The sequence below is a fragment of the Myotis daubentonii genome, chromosome 3 (assembly GCF_963259705.1).
Source record: "Myotis daubentonii chromosome 3, mMyoDau2.1, whole genome shotgun sequence".
In the NCBI taxonomy this organism is placed as follows: Eukaryota; Metazoa; Chordata; class Mammalia; order Chiroptera; family Vespertilionidae; genus Myotis; species Myotis daubentonii.
In genome coordinates, this window is record NC_081842.1 from 188,246,433 (window position 1) to 188,263,015 (window position 16,583).

Here is a 16,583-nt window from a genome sequence, read left to right on the forward strand (position 1 = left end):
GGAAAGACCCATGGCAGCACCAATCACCTCCTAACAAGGAGCAAGGAGCCCACAGCTCTGCTGTCAGAACAATGGGCGTGCTGGCCCCGGCCAGTGTGGCGCAGTTGGCTGAGTGTAGTCCCATGCACCAAGAGGGTGCACGTTTGATTCCTGGTCAGGGCGCATACCCAGGTTGCACGTTCAATCCTCCATCAGGGTGTGATTGGGTGTGAGCAGAAGGCAACTGATCTATGCTTCTCTCTCACATCAATGTCTCTCTCCCTCTCTCTCTCTAAAACCAATGTTTATTTGTTGTTGTTTTTTACTGGATACACTAAAGGATGAATGGGGAGGAGAGAATACAAGATGAGAAGACCAATTAGAGACAGAAGCTGGGAGAGAAAGAGACATAACTTTTCAGAACCTCCAAGCCCAGGAGCCTTTAGCGACCATTGAGCCCACACACGAGGAGAAAACTGAGGCTCAGAGCGCACAAAGACTTGCCCAAGAACTTCGTCCGTGAGGTCTGCATGACTGACTCCCACCTCACCCTCTGCTCTAAATCAGGACTTCAAGGTGCTGTTTCAGTCCTGGGCCTGACCCCAGCCCCAGCCCCAACCCCAGCCCGGCCCCAGCCCCAGCCCAGCCCCGGCCCCAGCCCCAGCCCCGGCCCCAGCCCCAGCTCCAGCCCCAGCCCCAGCCCGGCCCCAGCCCCAGCCCCAGCCCCAGCCCCAGCCCCAGCCCCAGCCCCAGCCCCAGCCTGGCCCCAGCCCCAGCCCCAGCCCCAGCCCCAGCCCCAGCCCCAGCCCCAGCCCCAGCCCCAGCTCCAGCCCCAACCCCAGCCTGGCCCCGGCCCCAGCCCCAGCCCCAGCCCCAGCCCCAGCCCCAGCCCCAGCCCCAGCCTGCCACTTCACAGACCTGAGCAGTGTCTGGGGGATGTTGGTCTTAACGAAGGGAATAGCCCCCTGGGCCTTCAGCACTTTCACAAGGACTCCGTCCTTGGCCGCTGGCTTCTCCAGGAACTGTGCCAGGCCACACGTAGAGTCATGGCCCTGCAGGAAAGTGACATTAACTCCAGTCCTTGGGGGTCAGGGTAGTTACAGTGAACGGACTCTTCCCCATTCGACCCCCACCCACATCTATTCTCACACCCTCTGAGACAGTGCAGCACCTTAGGTGGATTCACAGGTGGCAGAAGAACATGCTGGTTGAGAGTTTGGGCTTCGGTTTGAACCCAGCTACTGGGTTCAGTCTCCATTGGCCACTTTCTAGCTGTGCATCCTGGACTAAGTAACCTGCCCATGTCACACACTCAGATATTCACAGGCTCCGTGGCATGTGTGCACCCACACATACATGTACACCTGAGGACATACACCCCAGGACTCACCATGCAGTCATAGGGGTCCTTGAGACTCATGGGGACCCCATAGAGAAGGCCTCTCTCACTCTTCTTGAGCTTCTTCAATGCCTGCAGTTGTTCCTCACATTCTTCCAGGAAATCTGTCAGGCAGTTCACCTCCTGGTGCACCTTCAGCGCCTGAGCAACATTGAGGGAAACCAGGTAAGGGCTCACAGGGAGGCCAGGGACAGGACATTCAGTCACCACAGCCCCTCCCTCCATCCCCACTCCAGCCCAGAGGCAGGTTTAAGTCCTGACCCTGACCCCTCACCCCACCTCCTCTAAGTAGCTACAGAGGACACTCTCCAGACTCAGCTCTTCCGCCTGCAACTTCTGAGCCAGCTCCACCAGGGGCAACTCCAGGATGGGCTTGGGGTCCAGGCCTGGCTCCTGTGGAAATGAGGTGGGAAGGACAGATATCAAAGACTGATCCCTTCAGGCCCACTGCCACACACTCCACATCACACCCCATACACTCCAGTGTACACATGTACATGTGCTCAGTCCGTATCCCTGTGCTCACCCTTAGCATTAAAAACATTTATTGATCCGTCTCCAGGTTGGCATGAAAGACCTACAGGAAACAGATATTCCCTTCTGTCTCTGCCTCCCCAATGCCCAGCCCAGGGCTTGGCACACAGGAGAGTCTGACCCCTAGTGTTGCTATTCAGAAGGGGCACAATTGGAGTGGGAGTGACATTATGTGCATATCTTGAGACTCAGGGGTCATGGAAATGAGGTTTAGCTCTGTGTGATTTGCCTTCAGGGCAGCAATCCAGCATCCCACATTTCCTTCTTATGTAGTCCTCCCATCCCTGCTGATCTGACCTTGGGAAAGGACAAGAGTCTAGCATGACTGGCAGGAAAGCTGGGACCCAGCCTTGACCACACTATGGCTCAACTGGATAACCCAGGGTGGGCCCCTTCCCCTGCCATAGCCTAGGTGTCCTCAGAGAGGAAAGGACTAGAAGTCAATCACTAGTCAGTCATGTAGGATGACCACAGACAGGCCCCCACCTGCTCTGAGCTGGGTCCTTCAGGGAATGATGGAAAGCCTGACACTACCCCCTCAGGGCTCCATGACAAGGCCCTAGAACATAGCAGGCACTCAGGAAGGCAAAGTTGTCTTCCCTTAGTCCTCAGCCCCAGTCGAGACCCTGAAGGACAGAGAGAGAGCACTGTTTGCCCAAGGACACACAGCTAGTAAGTGGCAGAGCCTGGATCCACACGCTTGCTGAGTCATCCCCCCACGGAGGCAGGAGGACCCCAGTGACCACTCCCTTAGCAATACATACTGCCAATAGGTGTTCTTGCCTCCTTCATATCTCACACCTCTGACTCCACAGCCTCCTTCCTGCCTAGAACCTTCTCTGTTTCTCAGTTTTCTCAACAGCCTCCTCATCGGACCCTCTGCCTCAAGTCTCTTCCCCTCCAGCTCAACCTCTTCACTACAACCTGGGTGATCCTTTTAAGATCTTATATAACCTAAATCTGATCATAGGTCCCAACTGCCCTCAGAATAAAGTTACAACACCATTCTCATCAGTGTGGTTTATAAGGTTTTCAAAATCAGCATATAGCATGTGTTCATCTTCAGATACACCAATGTGTTCATCTTCAAATACTTTGCCTGCACCAATTCATTAAGTCCTCACAAAAACCCTTGGACAGGCATTCTTATCATTTCCATTTCCCCAGTGAAGACAACTGACTCACACAGAGGTTACTCTCTTGCACAAGGTAAGGGAGCCTGGACTTTAACCCATGTCATCTATATCTTCACCATTACCCTCGCAGTGGTTCTCAACTTTCTGGCCCTTTAAATACAGTTCCTCATGTTGTGACCCAACCATAAAATTATTTTCATTGCTACTTCATAACTCTAATGTTGCTACTGTTATGAATCATAATGTAAATATCTGATATGCAGGATGGTCTTAGGCAACCCCTGTGAAAGGGTCGTTCGACCACCAAAGAGGTCGAGACTCACAGGTTGAGAACCGCTGCTCTACTGGCTCTATGGTCTGAAATTAAAACTTCTTAACTGAAAGCGAGCTGTGGAGGGTTGTCAAGTCCTAGGCCCATATATTCCTTGACAAAAAGGCAATCTTTACCTTAAATGAGCCTGTCTATTGTCTTTTTTGCATCTAAGATAACGTACCTTTTCAATGTCTGAGTAATCCTTTTTTTCCCAGACTCCTCAAGGCACAATCTCCCACCAGAGCCCAAGGTCAGGGTATCTTGTTCCCCGAATACCACTCTATGTGTGTGTGTGGCGGGCGGGTAGGGAGGATGGGGGTAAATGGGGGAGATGAGGACACATTTGTAATACCTTAACTAATAAATAAATTTAAAAAAATATATACCACTCTATGTGCTATAAATGTTAATTATTAACTGTCCTCTACCCACCAATGTGAAAGATGTATGTGTCTCTTCATTTAACGTTTTTTATCCAATCCCGTAGATTTTCCCACTTTGCTTTCTCCCTAATCTATCCTAATCTATCACCAATGAATTTTATAAAACCCTCCTTATGCCTCCTCTTTTGATTGTAATGTATAAAATAGGATGCAAAACTGTCATTCTCTTGAGCATTTTCTCAATCCATCGAGATTTTGCTTCCCAGCAATTGTCATCAGTTTGGCTCAAATAAAATTATAAAAATTCTTACAGGTTTGGACAGTTCTTACGTTGGCATTACATAATTTACTAAATAATCATCCGGATATATCTTGCACCCATCTGATACCATACATAGTTAATAGAATATTATTGACTATAGTCCCTATGCTGCACTTTACACCACCTTGACTATTCTGTAACTACCAATTTGTACTTACTAATCCCTTCACCTTTTTCACCCATCCCCCAAACCCACCCCCACCTGGCAGGCATCAAAACGTTCTCTGTATCTATTGAGTCTGTTTCTGTTCTGCTTGTTCTTTTATTTTGTTGTTGCTTTTTTTTAGATTCAATTGATAGATATGTATTTATTGCCATTTTATTGCTTATCTTTTTTCATTCCTTCTCCTTCTCCTTCTCCTTCTCCTTCTTCTTCCTCCTATTCTTATTCTTATTCTTCAAGAAGACCCTTTAACATTTTGTGTAATACTGATTTGGTGATAATGAACTCCTTTAGCTTTTTCTTGTCTGGGAAGCTCCTTATCTGTCGTTCAATTCTAACTGATAGCTTTGCTAGGTAGAGTAATCTTGGTGTAGGTCCTTGTTTTTTATCACTTTGAATATTTCTTGCCAATATCATCTGGCCTGCAAAGTTTCTGTTATGAAATCAACAGACAGTCCTATGAAAGCTCCCTTGTAGGTAACTAATTGCTTTTCTCTTGCTGCCTTTAAAATTCTCTCTTTGTCTTTAACCTTTTGCATTTTAATTATGATGTGTCTTGGTGTGGACATCTTTGGCTTCATCTTATTCTATTTCCTTCACCAGGTTAGGGAAGTTTTCTGTCATTATTTTTTCAAATAGGTTTTCAATTTCTTGCTCTCTCTCTTCTCCTTCAAACACCCTGATAGTGTGAATGTTGGAATGCTTGAAGTTGTCCCAGAGGCTTCGTACACTATCCTCATTTTTTTGGATTATTGAGTCTCTGTAAATTACCCTTCATTTCAGTTAGTGTATCCTTCATTTCTGATTTGTTCTTTTCTATGCTTTTGAAGTTCTCATGAAGTTAATTGAGCATTCTTATAACCAGTGTTTTGAACTCTGCATCTAGTAGATTGTTTGTCTCCATTTTGGTTAGTTACTTTTCTGAAGTTTTGTTCTGTTCTTTTATTTGGGACATGTTTCTTTGTCTCCTCATTTTGGCAGCCTCACTGTGTTTGTTTCTATGTATTGGATAGAGCTGCTACATCTCCCTGGCTTGGTAGAGTAGCCTGATGTAGTAGGTGTTCTGTAGAATCCAGTGGTACAGCCTCTCTGATCAACATGTGGGCTGTGAAACCTCCTCTTATAGTTGAGCCTTGATTATTGTTGCCTAATCAATGGGAAGGATTTACCCCCAGGTCAATCAAGCAAGAACTGGCTGTGACCACTGACCAATGACCTCTGACCACTGTGGAGGCCCAGCTGTGCAGGGGCTTACTCAACAGAACAGGACTTACTTCATCAGGGCTTTGTGCTCACTGAGTCCACCCCTTCAATGTGCTGTTTGTGAAGGTAGTTGGGTGGTGGTGCTTCAATGTGGTCTCAAGCTGTCCACTGGGTACTCTGGCTCTGGGGCCTCCACCTGTGTTCTGCCCAGAGCCACCTGGCATGAGCTACAAAGTGAACTGCAGATAGCTGCTGAGCTTGGAGGTGCCCAGTTGAGGCCAAGTTGCGAACCAAGGCCAGCTATTGCTAGAGCCAGGCCTGGGGCCACATAGTGAGAGGTATGGGACACACTGAAGTCAGATGCTACTTGTTTGATAGATTTTTAGGAAGATATGAAGCATGAGCCAAGACAGGCCATTCACATGGAAAAGTCATTGGAAACAGCTTGGGTGGGATTGAAAGTAGGGTAGAGTGGGGCCTTAGGCAATCACCAGGGAATGGGCAAACAATGTGAGCCAGATTGATGGAGTCTCCGATATGGCATCTGCCTGCCAGCTCTGTGTTGGGAGGTTCAGGGTATGGGGGAGGGGGGTTATCAAAGGAATAATGTCTTCTGCCAGCATTTCTGTCTGGAAGAAAGCTCACACACACACTGCCAACTCTCATCCTGATGCCAGACAATTCAGTTCCTCCCTGTACATCTCTGGTGCATTTCAAGCTGCTGTTCCAGTGCTGGAGCTCTAAAGGAGTGAGTCTGAGTAAGTCCACCCACAGGCCCATTAACGGGAACTGCCTAGGATTCCAGCTTCCTCCGTCTCCCTCAGTCACAATACCTGCTAGTTTTTGCAGCCAGAAGTTATGGGAACTTCTCTTCTTGGTACTACAACCCTGGACTGGAGGGCCCCGGGAACCCTTCCTCTTCATGGGGATCTCTGCAACCAAGATATCCCACCCAATTTTTATCTGCCACATATGAGTGTAGGACCAGTCTGTTCAGCATCTCAGCCCCTCCTACCAGTCTCTATGTGACTTCTTTTTAAATTCAAGAATCATAGGACTTCCGTTCAGCCAGATTTTAGTGGTTCTGAATGATGGTTGTTCTGTACTTTAGTTGTAATTTTGATGTCAAAAATGAGGACTGCCTTAGCTGGTTTGGCTCAGTGAATAGAGCATTGGCCTATGGATTGAAGGGTTCTGGGTTCAATTCTGGTCAAGGGCACATGCCTGGGTTGTGGACTCAATCCCCAGTTAGGGGTTTGCAGGAGGCAGCCAATTGATGATTCTCTCCCATCATTGATGTTTCTCTCTCTCTCTCTCTCTCTCTCTCTCTCTCTCTCTCTCTTTCTCGCTCTCTCTCTCTCTCTCTCTCTCTCTTTCTCTCTTTTTCTCTCTCTCTCTCTCCCTTCCTCTCCAAAATCAAGAAAAAAATATTTTAAAAATGAGGATAGTGTAAGGAGTCTTTGGGACAACGTCTAGCATACCAACATTTGCATCATGGGGGTGCCAGAAGGAGAAGAGAGAGAGCAAGGAATTGAACAAAATAGTAACAGAAACTTCCCTAACCTGATGAAGGAAATAGACATAAAAGTCAAGGAAGCACAGAAAGTCCCAAACAAGATGAAGCCAAAGAGGCCTACAACAAGACACGTCATAATTAAAATGCAAAAGGTTAAAGACAAAGAGAGAATCTTTTTTTTAAAATATGTTTTTATTAATTTCAGAGATAGGAAGGTTGAGGAAGAGAGAGATAGAAACATCAATGATAAGAGAGAACCATTAATCAGCTGCCTCCTGCATGCCCCCTTCTGGAGATGGAGCCTGAGTTCCAGGCATGTGTCTTGACTGGGAATCGAACCTTGACCTCCTGGTTCATAGGTCAATGCTCAACCACTAATCCACACTGGCTGAGCAAAGAGAGAATCTTAAAAGCAGTAAGAGAAAAGCAATTAGTTACCTACCAGGGAGCTCCCATAAAGCTGTCAGCTGATTTCTCCACAGAAACTTTGCAGGCCAGATGGGATTGGCACAAAATATTCAAGATGATGAAAGCAAGGACCTACAACTAAGATTTCTCTACCCAGCAAAGCTATCACTTAGAACTGAAGGACAGATGAAGAGCTTCCCAGACAAGAAAAGGCAAAAGGAGGCTACAGCCATCGGGTAAGCACGATGGGCTTTTACAAGTGCATCCAGGAGCTATGGAAGAAGCAGCAGTCCTATGTAACATACTTTTTTCTCAGGGTGTGCTGCTGGCAGTACTGTCAGCTCTCTGCACTCCACAGGCCCGCAGCCCCACCCCACTCAGCCTGATAAAACATGCAGGCTATGATACAAGGCCAAGCAGGTTATGTCATGTGAGCCATGGTGGCCTCAAACACCCAGTTCCTAAGGGTGTGACCACAGCAAGCCTTTCCATCATGGTGTTAACCAGCTAAAGTTTTCTCAAAACCTTCAGCCTCCTGCTGAGGAGTGAGCAAGCTGGATGCCACTGTGGGGCTCTAAGAGTCCTGGGTTCTTACTGGGTTGGTAAAGACTCCACGTGTACCAATTCTGTGAGGTTATCCTTATTTCATTCCGTAAGGCTATCAGAAGGAATCCTGGCACCCAATGGATCACCACACCAGCCCACTAGCACAGGGAAATGCAAGGGCTGACATCTGCAGGCTGCAAGAGCCCTGCCTTAGAAAGGGCCACAAGTCCCACCACATTATTGGTGGTTCTTGCCATGCAGCTTGGGTGTACAATACTCTCCAGCTCCATTGTTACCTCTAATATAAGTAATGTTTGTAAAAGTGTTAGCTAATAAACAGTTTATGACAGAAAAAAAAAGGTCAAGGAGTTTATTACCAAACTAGTATTACAAGAAATGTTAAAGGGTCTTCTTAAGATGAAAACGAAAAAAGAAAAGATAAAAACTATGAAACATAAAATGGCTATAAATACATACCTATCAACAATTACTTTCAATTCAAATGGATTAAATGCTCCAATCAAGACATAAGGTGGGTAAATGGATAACAAAACAAGACCTCTACATATGCTGTCTACAAGACTCACTTCAGATCAAAAGACACACATGACTGAAAGTAAAGGGATGGAAAATATTTTCCATGAAAATGGAAAAAAACAACAAAGCTGGGGTAGCAATACTTATATCACACAAAATAGAGCTTAAAACAAGAGACAAAGAAGGGCCCCGTAATTCCAATTATGGCTATTTGTCTGAAGAAACCCAAAAAACTAAATCAAAAAGACATATGCGTCTATACATTCATTGCATCATTATTTACAATAGCCAAAATATAGAAGCAACCTACTAGTAAATGTCCAGCAATAAATGAATGGATAAAAAGAAGTGGTGCATATATACAATGGAATATGACTCAGGCATAAAAAAGAATGAAATCTTGCCATCTGCAACAACATGATGAACCTCAAGGGTACTGTGCTGAGTGAAATAAGTCAGACAAAGACAAATGCCATCTGATTCTACTTACATGTGGAATCTAAAAAACAAAATAAGCAAGCAGAACAGAAACAGACTCATAGATACAGAGACCATTTTGACAGTTGCCAGATAGAAAATGATTTGGGGGGCTGGGTGAAAAATATGAAAGGATAAAGAAGTGCAAATTTGTAGTTACAGAATAGTCAGAGGGATGTAAGGTTACAGCACAGGGAATATAGTCAATAACTGTATGGTGTCAGATGGGTACTAGATTTATCAGGGTGAGCACTGTGAAAGTTATATAAATGTCTAATCACTGGGTTGTATGCCTGCAAATATAATACGGTACATCAACTGTAATTGAAAAATGAAAAATTATTTTTTTAAATATAACTCCCCAGCCTGTGTGTCACAAGGACTTTCAGGAAGGCCCAGGCATGGACAGGGTGGGCATTCAGTTAGCATGCATTCCCACAGCTGCACTGTGGATAAAATATTGAAATCCTTCTGAGTCACTTAGCAAAGACTCACTCCCCTGAGCATACCACCACCACAGCTGCTTCAGGCCCTCCTCTGGGACTCCTCACAGTCCAGCAGTAAAGGGTTAATGCTCAGCCCATCGGGGCCCTCCAGGCACAACCTCTGATTCCCTCAGGGACTGTGGAGGGCCAGCCTGTGCCCACCCCTTGGCCTGCTCCCCAACCCTAAGGATTTTCAATAGGTCCCACCAGGGACCACCCGAGCACTCACTGCTAGTCCACAGGCTCACCACCAATACTGAAGGCTAAATTACATATCTACTAGAGAGATGATACCCCTGGTGGCACCCCTGTGGGCAAGTACTCAGTGTCAACTAAAACCCTGAGGCTAGAACTCCCTGGCAGTTGTCCTTACATGCCCACTGGTAAAAGTGGCAACATACACACACACACACACACACACACACACACACACACACACACACACACATATATACACACACTAGAGGCCCGGTGCACAAAAATTCGTGCACTCAGGGGGTTCCTCAGCCCGGCCTGTGCCCTCTCACAGTCTGGGACCCCTCAGAAGATGTCCATCTGCTGACTTAGGCCCGCTCCCCTGTGGCTTGGGCCTAAGCTGGCAGACATTCCTCTGGCAGCCCGAGAGCCCTTGGGGGATGTCCACTTGCCAGCGGGGAGCAGGCCTAAGCTGCAGTCGGACATCCTTAGCCTTGCTGAGGCGGCGGGAGAGGCCCCCGCCACCACCACTGTGCTGGCAGCCACCAGCCTGGCTTGTGGCTGAGCAGAGCTCCCCCTGTGGGAGAACACTGACCACCAGGGGTAGCTCCTGCATTGAGCGTCTGTTCCCTGGTGGTCAGTGTGTGTCATAGTGACCAGTCATTCCCAGTTGTTCTGCTGTTAGGGTCAATTTACATATTACCCTTTTATTATATAGGATAGAGGCCTGGTGCATGGGTGGGGGCTGGCTGGTTTGCCCTGAAGGGTGTCCCAGATAAGAGTAGGCATCCCGCTGGGGTGCCTGGCCAGCCTGGCTGAGGGGCTGATGGCTGTTTGCAGGCTGGCCAAAACCCCCAGCGGGGAACCCTCACCTTATGGGGGTGTGGCCAGCCTGTGTGAGGAGCTGAGGGCCATTTTCAGGCTGGCCATACCACCTGGTGACCCAAGTTCCGAGCCTCTCCTTTTTTTCTTTTTCTTTTTTCTGGGATTTATTTATCTTCTATAATTGAAACTTTGTAGCCTTGAGCAGAGCCCAGGTCCAGCTGGAAGCCTGGGTTGCCCCTGAAAACCCAGGCTTCCAGCCCCTCCTTGAGCAGAGGCCACAGCCGGCTGGAAGCAGGTATATGGGATTTATTTAGCTTCTATAATTGAAACTTTGTAGCCTGGGCAGGCGGGAATATTGGCTTCCTCCATCACCGGGGGCAACCCAAGCTTCCTGGTCACTCCAGCTCCTTTGCCGCTGCCATCTTAGTTGGGTTAATTTGCATACTCCCTCCTGATTGGCTTGTAGGCGTGGCTTGAGCACAGCAGAGGGATGGTTAATTTGCATGTTTCTCTTTTATTATATAGGAGATATATGTATATAAAATTTGATTTCAGAGAGGAGGGGACAGGGAGAGAGAGATAGAAACATCAATGATGAGAGAGAATCATTGATTGGCTGCCTCCTGCATGCCACCTACTGGGGATCAAACTCGCAACCCAGACATGTGCCCTTGACCAGAATCAAACCCAGGACCCTTCAGTCTGTAGGGAGACGCTCTATCCACTGAGTCAAACCAGCTAGGACAAAGTGGCAGCTTTTCAGAGAGCTGAGGAGAGGTGGAGAGAGCAAACCACCAGATCCTATTGAGGGCCCCTGCAAGTGTCTGTCTGCTGGGACTGTTCCTCTGCCCGCCCCCCCGCCCCCCCCCCCCCCCGGGCAGGCACACTGGTGACCTGGAGAGGATGGGGGAGGCCCAACCACACCTTTTCAACCAACCTTGTTGAGTGTCACTTCCATGTGATAGATCAAATTCATTGACTCACCAAATGACCACTCATCAAAGACAACATTAGTTTGATTACAAAAGTGAGAATTATCACATACTAGTACAGTGGTCGGCAAACCGGGGCTCATGAGCCACGTGCGACTCTTTGGCCCCCTGAGTGTGGCTTTTCCACAAATTACCATGTGCGGGCGTGCACGTACAGTGCGATTGAAACTTCATGGCCCATGCGCAGAAGTCGGTTTTCGGCCTGGGTGAGTCTATTTTGAAGAAGTGGCAAAAGAAGAAGTGGGGGGTGGACATATAGAGAGGATGAACGAAAGGAGATAGACGAAACAAGTATACAAGACGAGTGTGGGAGAGTTGGAAGGGGTCCACCTCGGCAAACGTACCTCAATCAGATTGAGGACGTTTTTAGCAAAGGCCAGCTTAGAAGTACCCTAATTAAGTTAATAACAATGTACCTACCTATATAGTTTAAGTTTAAAAAATTTGGCTCTCAAAAGAAATTTCAATCGTTGTACTGTTGATATTTGGTTCTGTTGACTAATGAGTTTGCTGACCACTGTACTAGTACATAGTGCTTAGGTACCCAGGCACCACTGTAAACATTTATTAACTTGAATACTATTATTATAATGATCATCCCACTGTAGATATGAGGAAGTTAAGGCACAGCGAAGTTATTTAAAACACACAGGCTTAGGAAAAGTAGGTTTACAGTTGTTTGTATGGAAAATAATATAATAATTATAGTAATAGGTAATAATACAAGAGGAAACTATGTTGACATACTCACAACTATAAACCTACTTTTGTCCACCGCTGTAAGTGTCAGAGTCAGGCAGCCCAGCACTTTTAACTATAGTGTTACACAACTTCTCACTGACGACTGTACAATTAGGATCAAAGTACTTTAATATGATCCTCATGACAATCTATATGAGTTCACTGTCAACAGAGATGTTGACTATGTATAATGTCAGAGGACATCAGTAGATCTAGCAATTGTGGGTGTAATTGCTACTGGTTCAGCAGAAAGTGAGCAAGAACTCAACCCAGGGAATGAGATCATTCACGTTGCAAATCTGCGTAGACTTCCACTTCCCTCTGCTAGTGCCATGTGCTTCCTTAAGTACTTGTCTGGCCCACACCCTCCTCCAGCGACATCCAGGCCTTGATGTAGAAATTAGATGCTAGGCAGCCCCTCTCTGCCCCCACCCCTCACTGCACCAGGCCTGTGCCTGCCACGTTGCCCCTGCCCTCTGTCTGCTTCTTCAGCTCCTGACCCTGCCCACCAGGACAGCCACGGGAAAATGGCACTGCACACTGGGCCCCGATGCTTAGACTGAGTCGCTGTCCCTCTGCTATGGGAATAAGAAGGGAGAGCCTTGTCGGTGTGGCTCAGTGGTTGAGCATTGACCTATGAACCAGGTCATGATTCAGGGCACATGCCTGGGTTGTGGGCTCAATCCCCAGTGTGGGGCATACAGGAGGCAGCCAATCAATGATTCTCTATCATCACTGATGTATCTATCTCTCACTCCCTCTCCCTTACTCTCTGAAATCAATATATATATATATATATATATATATATATATATATATATATATATTTAATTTTTAAATAAAAGAATAAGAATGGGAGACTCCTAGGCAAATTCTGGGCTAGGGACCCCCCTGGGATTCTACTGAAGAGGAAGAAGAGGCGGTGCACAGGGAGATTGAGTGGAGACAGAAATCGCAGGGAGAACTAGAAGACGAGTGGCAGGAGGTCAATGGGCAGCTCCAAAACGATGCTTCCCATGAGGCCCAGGAACTCGAGTCCTTCTTAGCCTGGTCAGATCACCTGGCCCGGGAACATGCCCAGAAGTGCCAGCAGCAGCCTGAGGCAAAGGGAGCTGTGCATCCCCCACAGAATAAGGGCAGGAGGAAGAGCAGTGGCTCCTTAGAGAGTGAGCCAAGGGCCAAGGAGGAAGAACTGCGTGAGAGCCAGACCAGCAGGTCTAGGAGCAGGCACAGGAGGCTCACAGGGACCCAGAGCCCAAGGCTCAGCACTCCAGACAAGCTAGGAGGGGCAGCCTCTGGCACTTTGACAACCTGTCTGGGCCCTGCCCTGGGGAAGAGGACTTGGAGGCCATGGCTGCAGCCCTGATGGTCAGGCCCCACCCCCACCTGTGGGCGGGGGGACAGGGAGCACTAAGGAGGTACTTGAAGCACCCTGACAGCTTCCTACAGTGACTCCAGAGCCAGATTGAGACCTGAAGTTGGGTCGCATGCTGGGAGAGGTGACAGTTCTTTCTCAAGTCCTGAATCACCATATGGAGGACCTTAAGAGACCTCAGGGAAACAAGGAGAAGCTATTGGGAACACAGGCAGGGTGGCAGGAAGGGCCAGTCAAAGATGGGGATGATGAGGACCAGGACCAGGGTGATGCTGCATAGCAGAGGATGTGGTGGGGTGGGAGTGGAACTTGAAAGGAGCTGGGGTGGGGAGGACAAGTCACCACCACTGCTCCTTGACTCTGCCCTTTCTTAATAAGGCCTGGTTCCACATCTCATTCCCCGTATCTCCTCTTCTTTTTACATTGCTGTGGTTTTCATCATCTATGACATCTCCTGTCCCACCCCACCTGCCAAAACCCACAGCTCCTACACACCTGTGACCCGCACACACACTAACACGTGCCCTCAGATGGAGACAGGAAGCCCCTGCCGGCCACCCACAGGGTTGGTCCTCAGAAAGCCCAGTTCGCCCTCCAGTCTACTCCACTCTATTGAGAGATGAATGTAAACAGAGACAAAAAAAAAAAAAAAAAAAAAAGGAATGAAACCAGTTTCCCTCTCCTCCCTCTTTGCTGAGTCACTGGATAGTCTGGGTTAGGGCAGCTGGAGCTGGGGTTCCATAGGAGGTCCTGGAAGGTCAGGGGATAGAAGCAGAATGGATGGAGGAAGAACCTGTGGGAGAGTGGAATTTCAGTTGCTAAAATGTAAACAGGGGAAGTAGACAGAAAGCCAAGTTATGTAACCTGAGTTGCCTGTTCTTGGGCAACCAGGGATCCACACCCGATGCCATCTCTCCCCTCTAGCTTCTCAGTCCTATCTCTCCTCCAGGTCCCGAGGAAAGAGCAAAGAGGTAAAGTGGACTCAGTATAGTCAAGCTGCTAAATACTAAAGTCAAGTAGGCTGAGGAAGTGATTCTCTTCTCATTTTAATTAGCCTGGGAATTTAAACTTCTGAATTTTCCAGTCCTTCGTCAGTGCCTGGACATACATCAGATCTCCAGATAACCCCTGATTACCTCTGAAGGACTCATGAATGCATTAACCTGACGTCATTACCCAGAGCACTGGGTGTAACCAGACCTCTTGGTGTGCATCTTCCAGACCACCTGCCATCAGTCATCCAGGTCACTAGACATCTGACTGATAACCATCCTGGACCAATAATAGAGCTAAGAATGTAGGAATGGAGACTCCCCACCCCCGCCGGGATTCTACTGAAGAGGAAGAGGCGGTGCACTAGGGAAGAGGGAGCCACTAGGGACCCTATACTGGCCTCTAGTTTTACTATTAGAACTCAACTTTTTGTTCTTCTTCAGAAACATTTCTGGGTTTTTGCCTAGTTATGTCTCCAGTTTTCATACCCATGAATTAATCTTTATCACTTATTTCTAAAAAAGAAGGAGGAGGAAGGAGAGGAGGAGGAAGAAGGGAATGAGGAGGAGGAGGAAGAGGAGGAGGAGGAGGAGAAGAAGGAGGAGAGGAGGACGAGGAGGAGGGGGAGGGGGATGTGGAGGAGAAGGAAGGGTCTCTGCTTAATGAGGTTTCCAGTCACCAATGACTCAGTTACTGGGAGAGCTTTGAAAGAGAGAGACACCTTCAAAAGATGAGAGCCACATCAAAAGACCTTCACAAGTTTTTTAAAAATCAAGAAATTATTTGAAATTGTTAGAATCATTTAATCAAAGAATTGAGCCTCAACTTCTATCACTTTTAAGCTGTTTTAATATACAGTTTAGTTTAGAATAAATCACGCCTCCTGCCCAGTCCCACAGCCCCTGGGACATCTGCCTTCTCCACACTCACCTGGTGCTGCCTTCTGTCATGGTTTGAAAACCAAAAAATATATATTTCAAAGTTTTTAGCCTGTTGATTTATTATTAATATTTCCAAAGTGGTGGTTAAATATGCTTAATATTGTAAAAGCCATCAACCCTCAGGGCAGCCAATTTCCCCCTGAAGTGCTCAGAGCCTCCTGGTAAGCAGCCTTCAGAATGAGCAGCTTGTCTGCTTCCCCCAGTGGACCTTGCAAATTTTTCCTCTGTGTTCTATAGAGGCAGCCCCTTATCTCAGGCTTTTCTCTGCTTGGCATCGCCTACCCTGTTCTTTCCTCCTTTTGGAAAACTCCCATACATCTTTCAAGGCTCAGCTCTTTGAAACCTTCCCCTCATGACCTGCTCCAAAAAGAGCAAATCACCCCTCCTGCCAAGTCCCACAGCTCCATAGGCATCTGGCTTTCACCACATTTGGCTGAGTTGCTTCCCATTATGGTTGGCACAGCTCTGTTTCCACCACACCACACCCCACCCAGAGTGAGAACATCTTTAGGACATGTCTGAGTCACACATCAGATCTCTGTCCCGGAGTTCAGCAGAAAACAAGACCACAGGAGCCATCTGTGAAATTTTGCTAAAATGAACTGAATTGGATCTGTTTGAACCCTACAAGGGTTTGCCTATGTCTCAGCCTCCCACTTCCCTGAGGCATAAAGCTGGACATATGAGGCCTTGAGGGTATCCTGCCGGGAGCCGGTTCATCCTTGCTGTTTCAAAGGACCTGGCATATATGGCATACTGTTATTAATATGTTTGCTCACCTTCTTGGCACTATGTGTTTTAACCAAGGTCTCCTCTCTGAGAAAGGTTGTTTCCCCAGGTAGGGATTTTCCCCTGAAGTTAGGGAGGGAATAAAACCCCTCAACTAAGTGCCAGGCGGGTAATTAATCACTTTAACTACGAACAATCATGCTTAAGCTACATAATCTTTACTCCCTGGAATGGAGATAAGAAACGCCCTAACCTTTGTAATAGAGATTGATAGGATTGAATCAACTGGTATAAATACAGATGTAACAAGACAGCAACAGACAGAACTTCAGAGACAGAATTCAGAAGACAGAACCTACGCGGAACCTGGAGATGGAGGAGCTTCGATGGA

The 16,583-nt window shown here is 47.4% G+C and overlaps 1 protein-coding gene and 2 pseudogenes across 1 annotated transcript in view; 2 read left to right on the top strand and 1 right to left on the bottom strand.

Annotated features, from left to right (window-relative positions):
- The window catches only part of LOC132231129 (vitamin D3 hydroxylase-associated protein-like), a 31,468-nt gene that overhangs the window by 9,685 nt on the left and 5,200 nt on the right, over positions 1–16,583 (bottom strand). Inside the window, exons 2-4 of the mRNA XM_059689699.1 lie at positions 1,658–1,771; positions 1,370–1,519; positions 898–1,031 (exon numbers count right to left, since the gene is read on the bottom strand). Coding sequence (XP_059545682.1) covers positions 898–1,031; positions 1,370–1,519; positions 1,658–1,771 — 398 coding nt within the window. The remainder of the gene's footprint in view (positions 1–897; positions 1,032–1,369; positions 1,520–1,657; positions 1,772–16,583) is intronic.
- LOC132231922 (large ribosomal subunit protein eL15-like) lies at positions 7,602–8,204 on the top strand (annotated as a pseudogene).
- Positions 8,857–13,809, top strand: LOC132231923 (NF-kappa-B inhibitor-like protein 1; annotated as a pseudogene).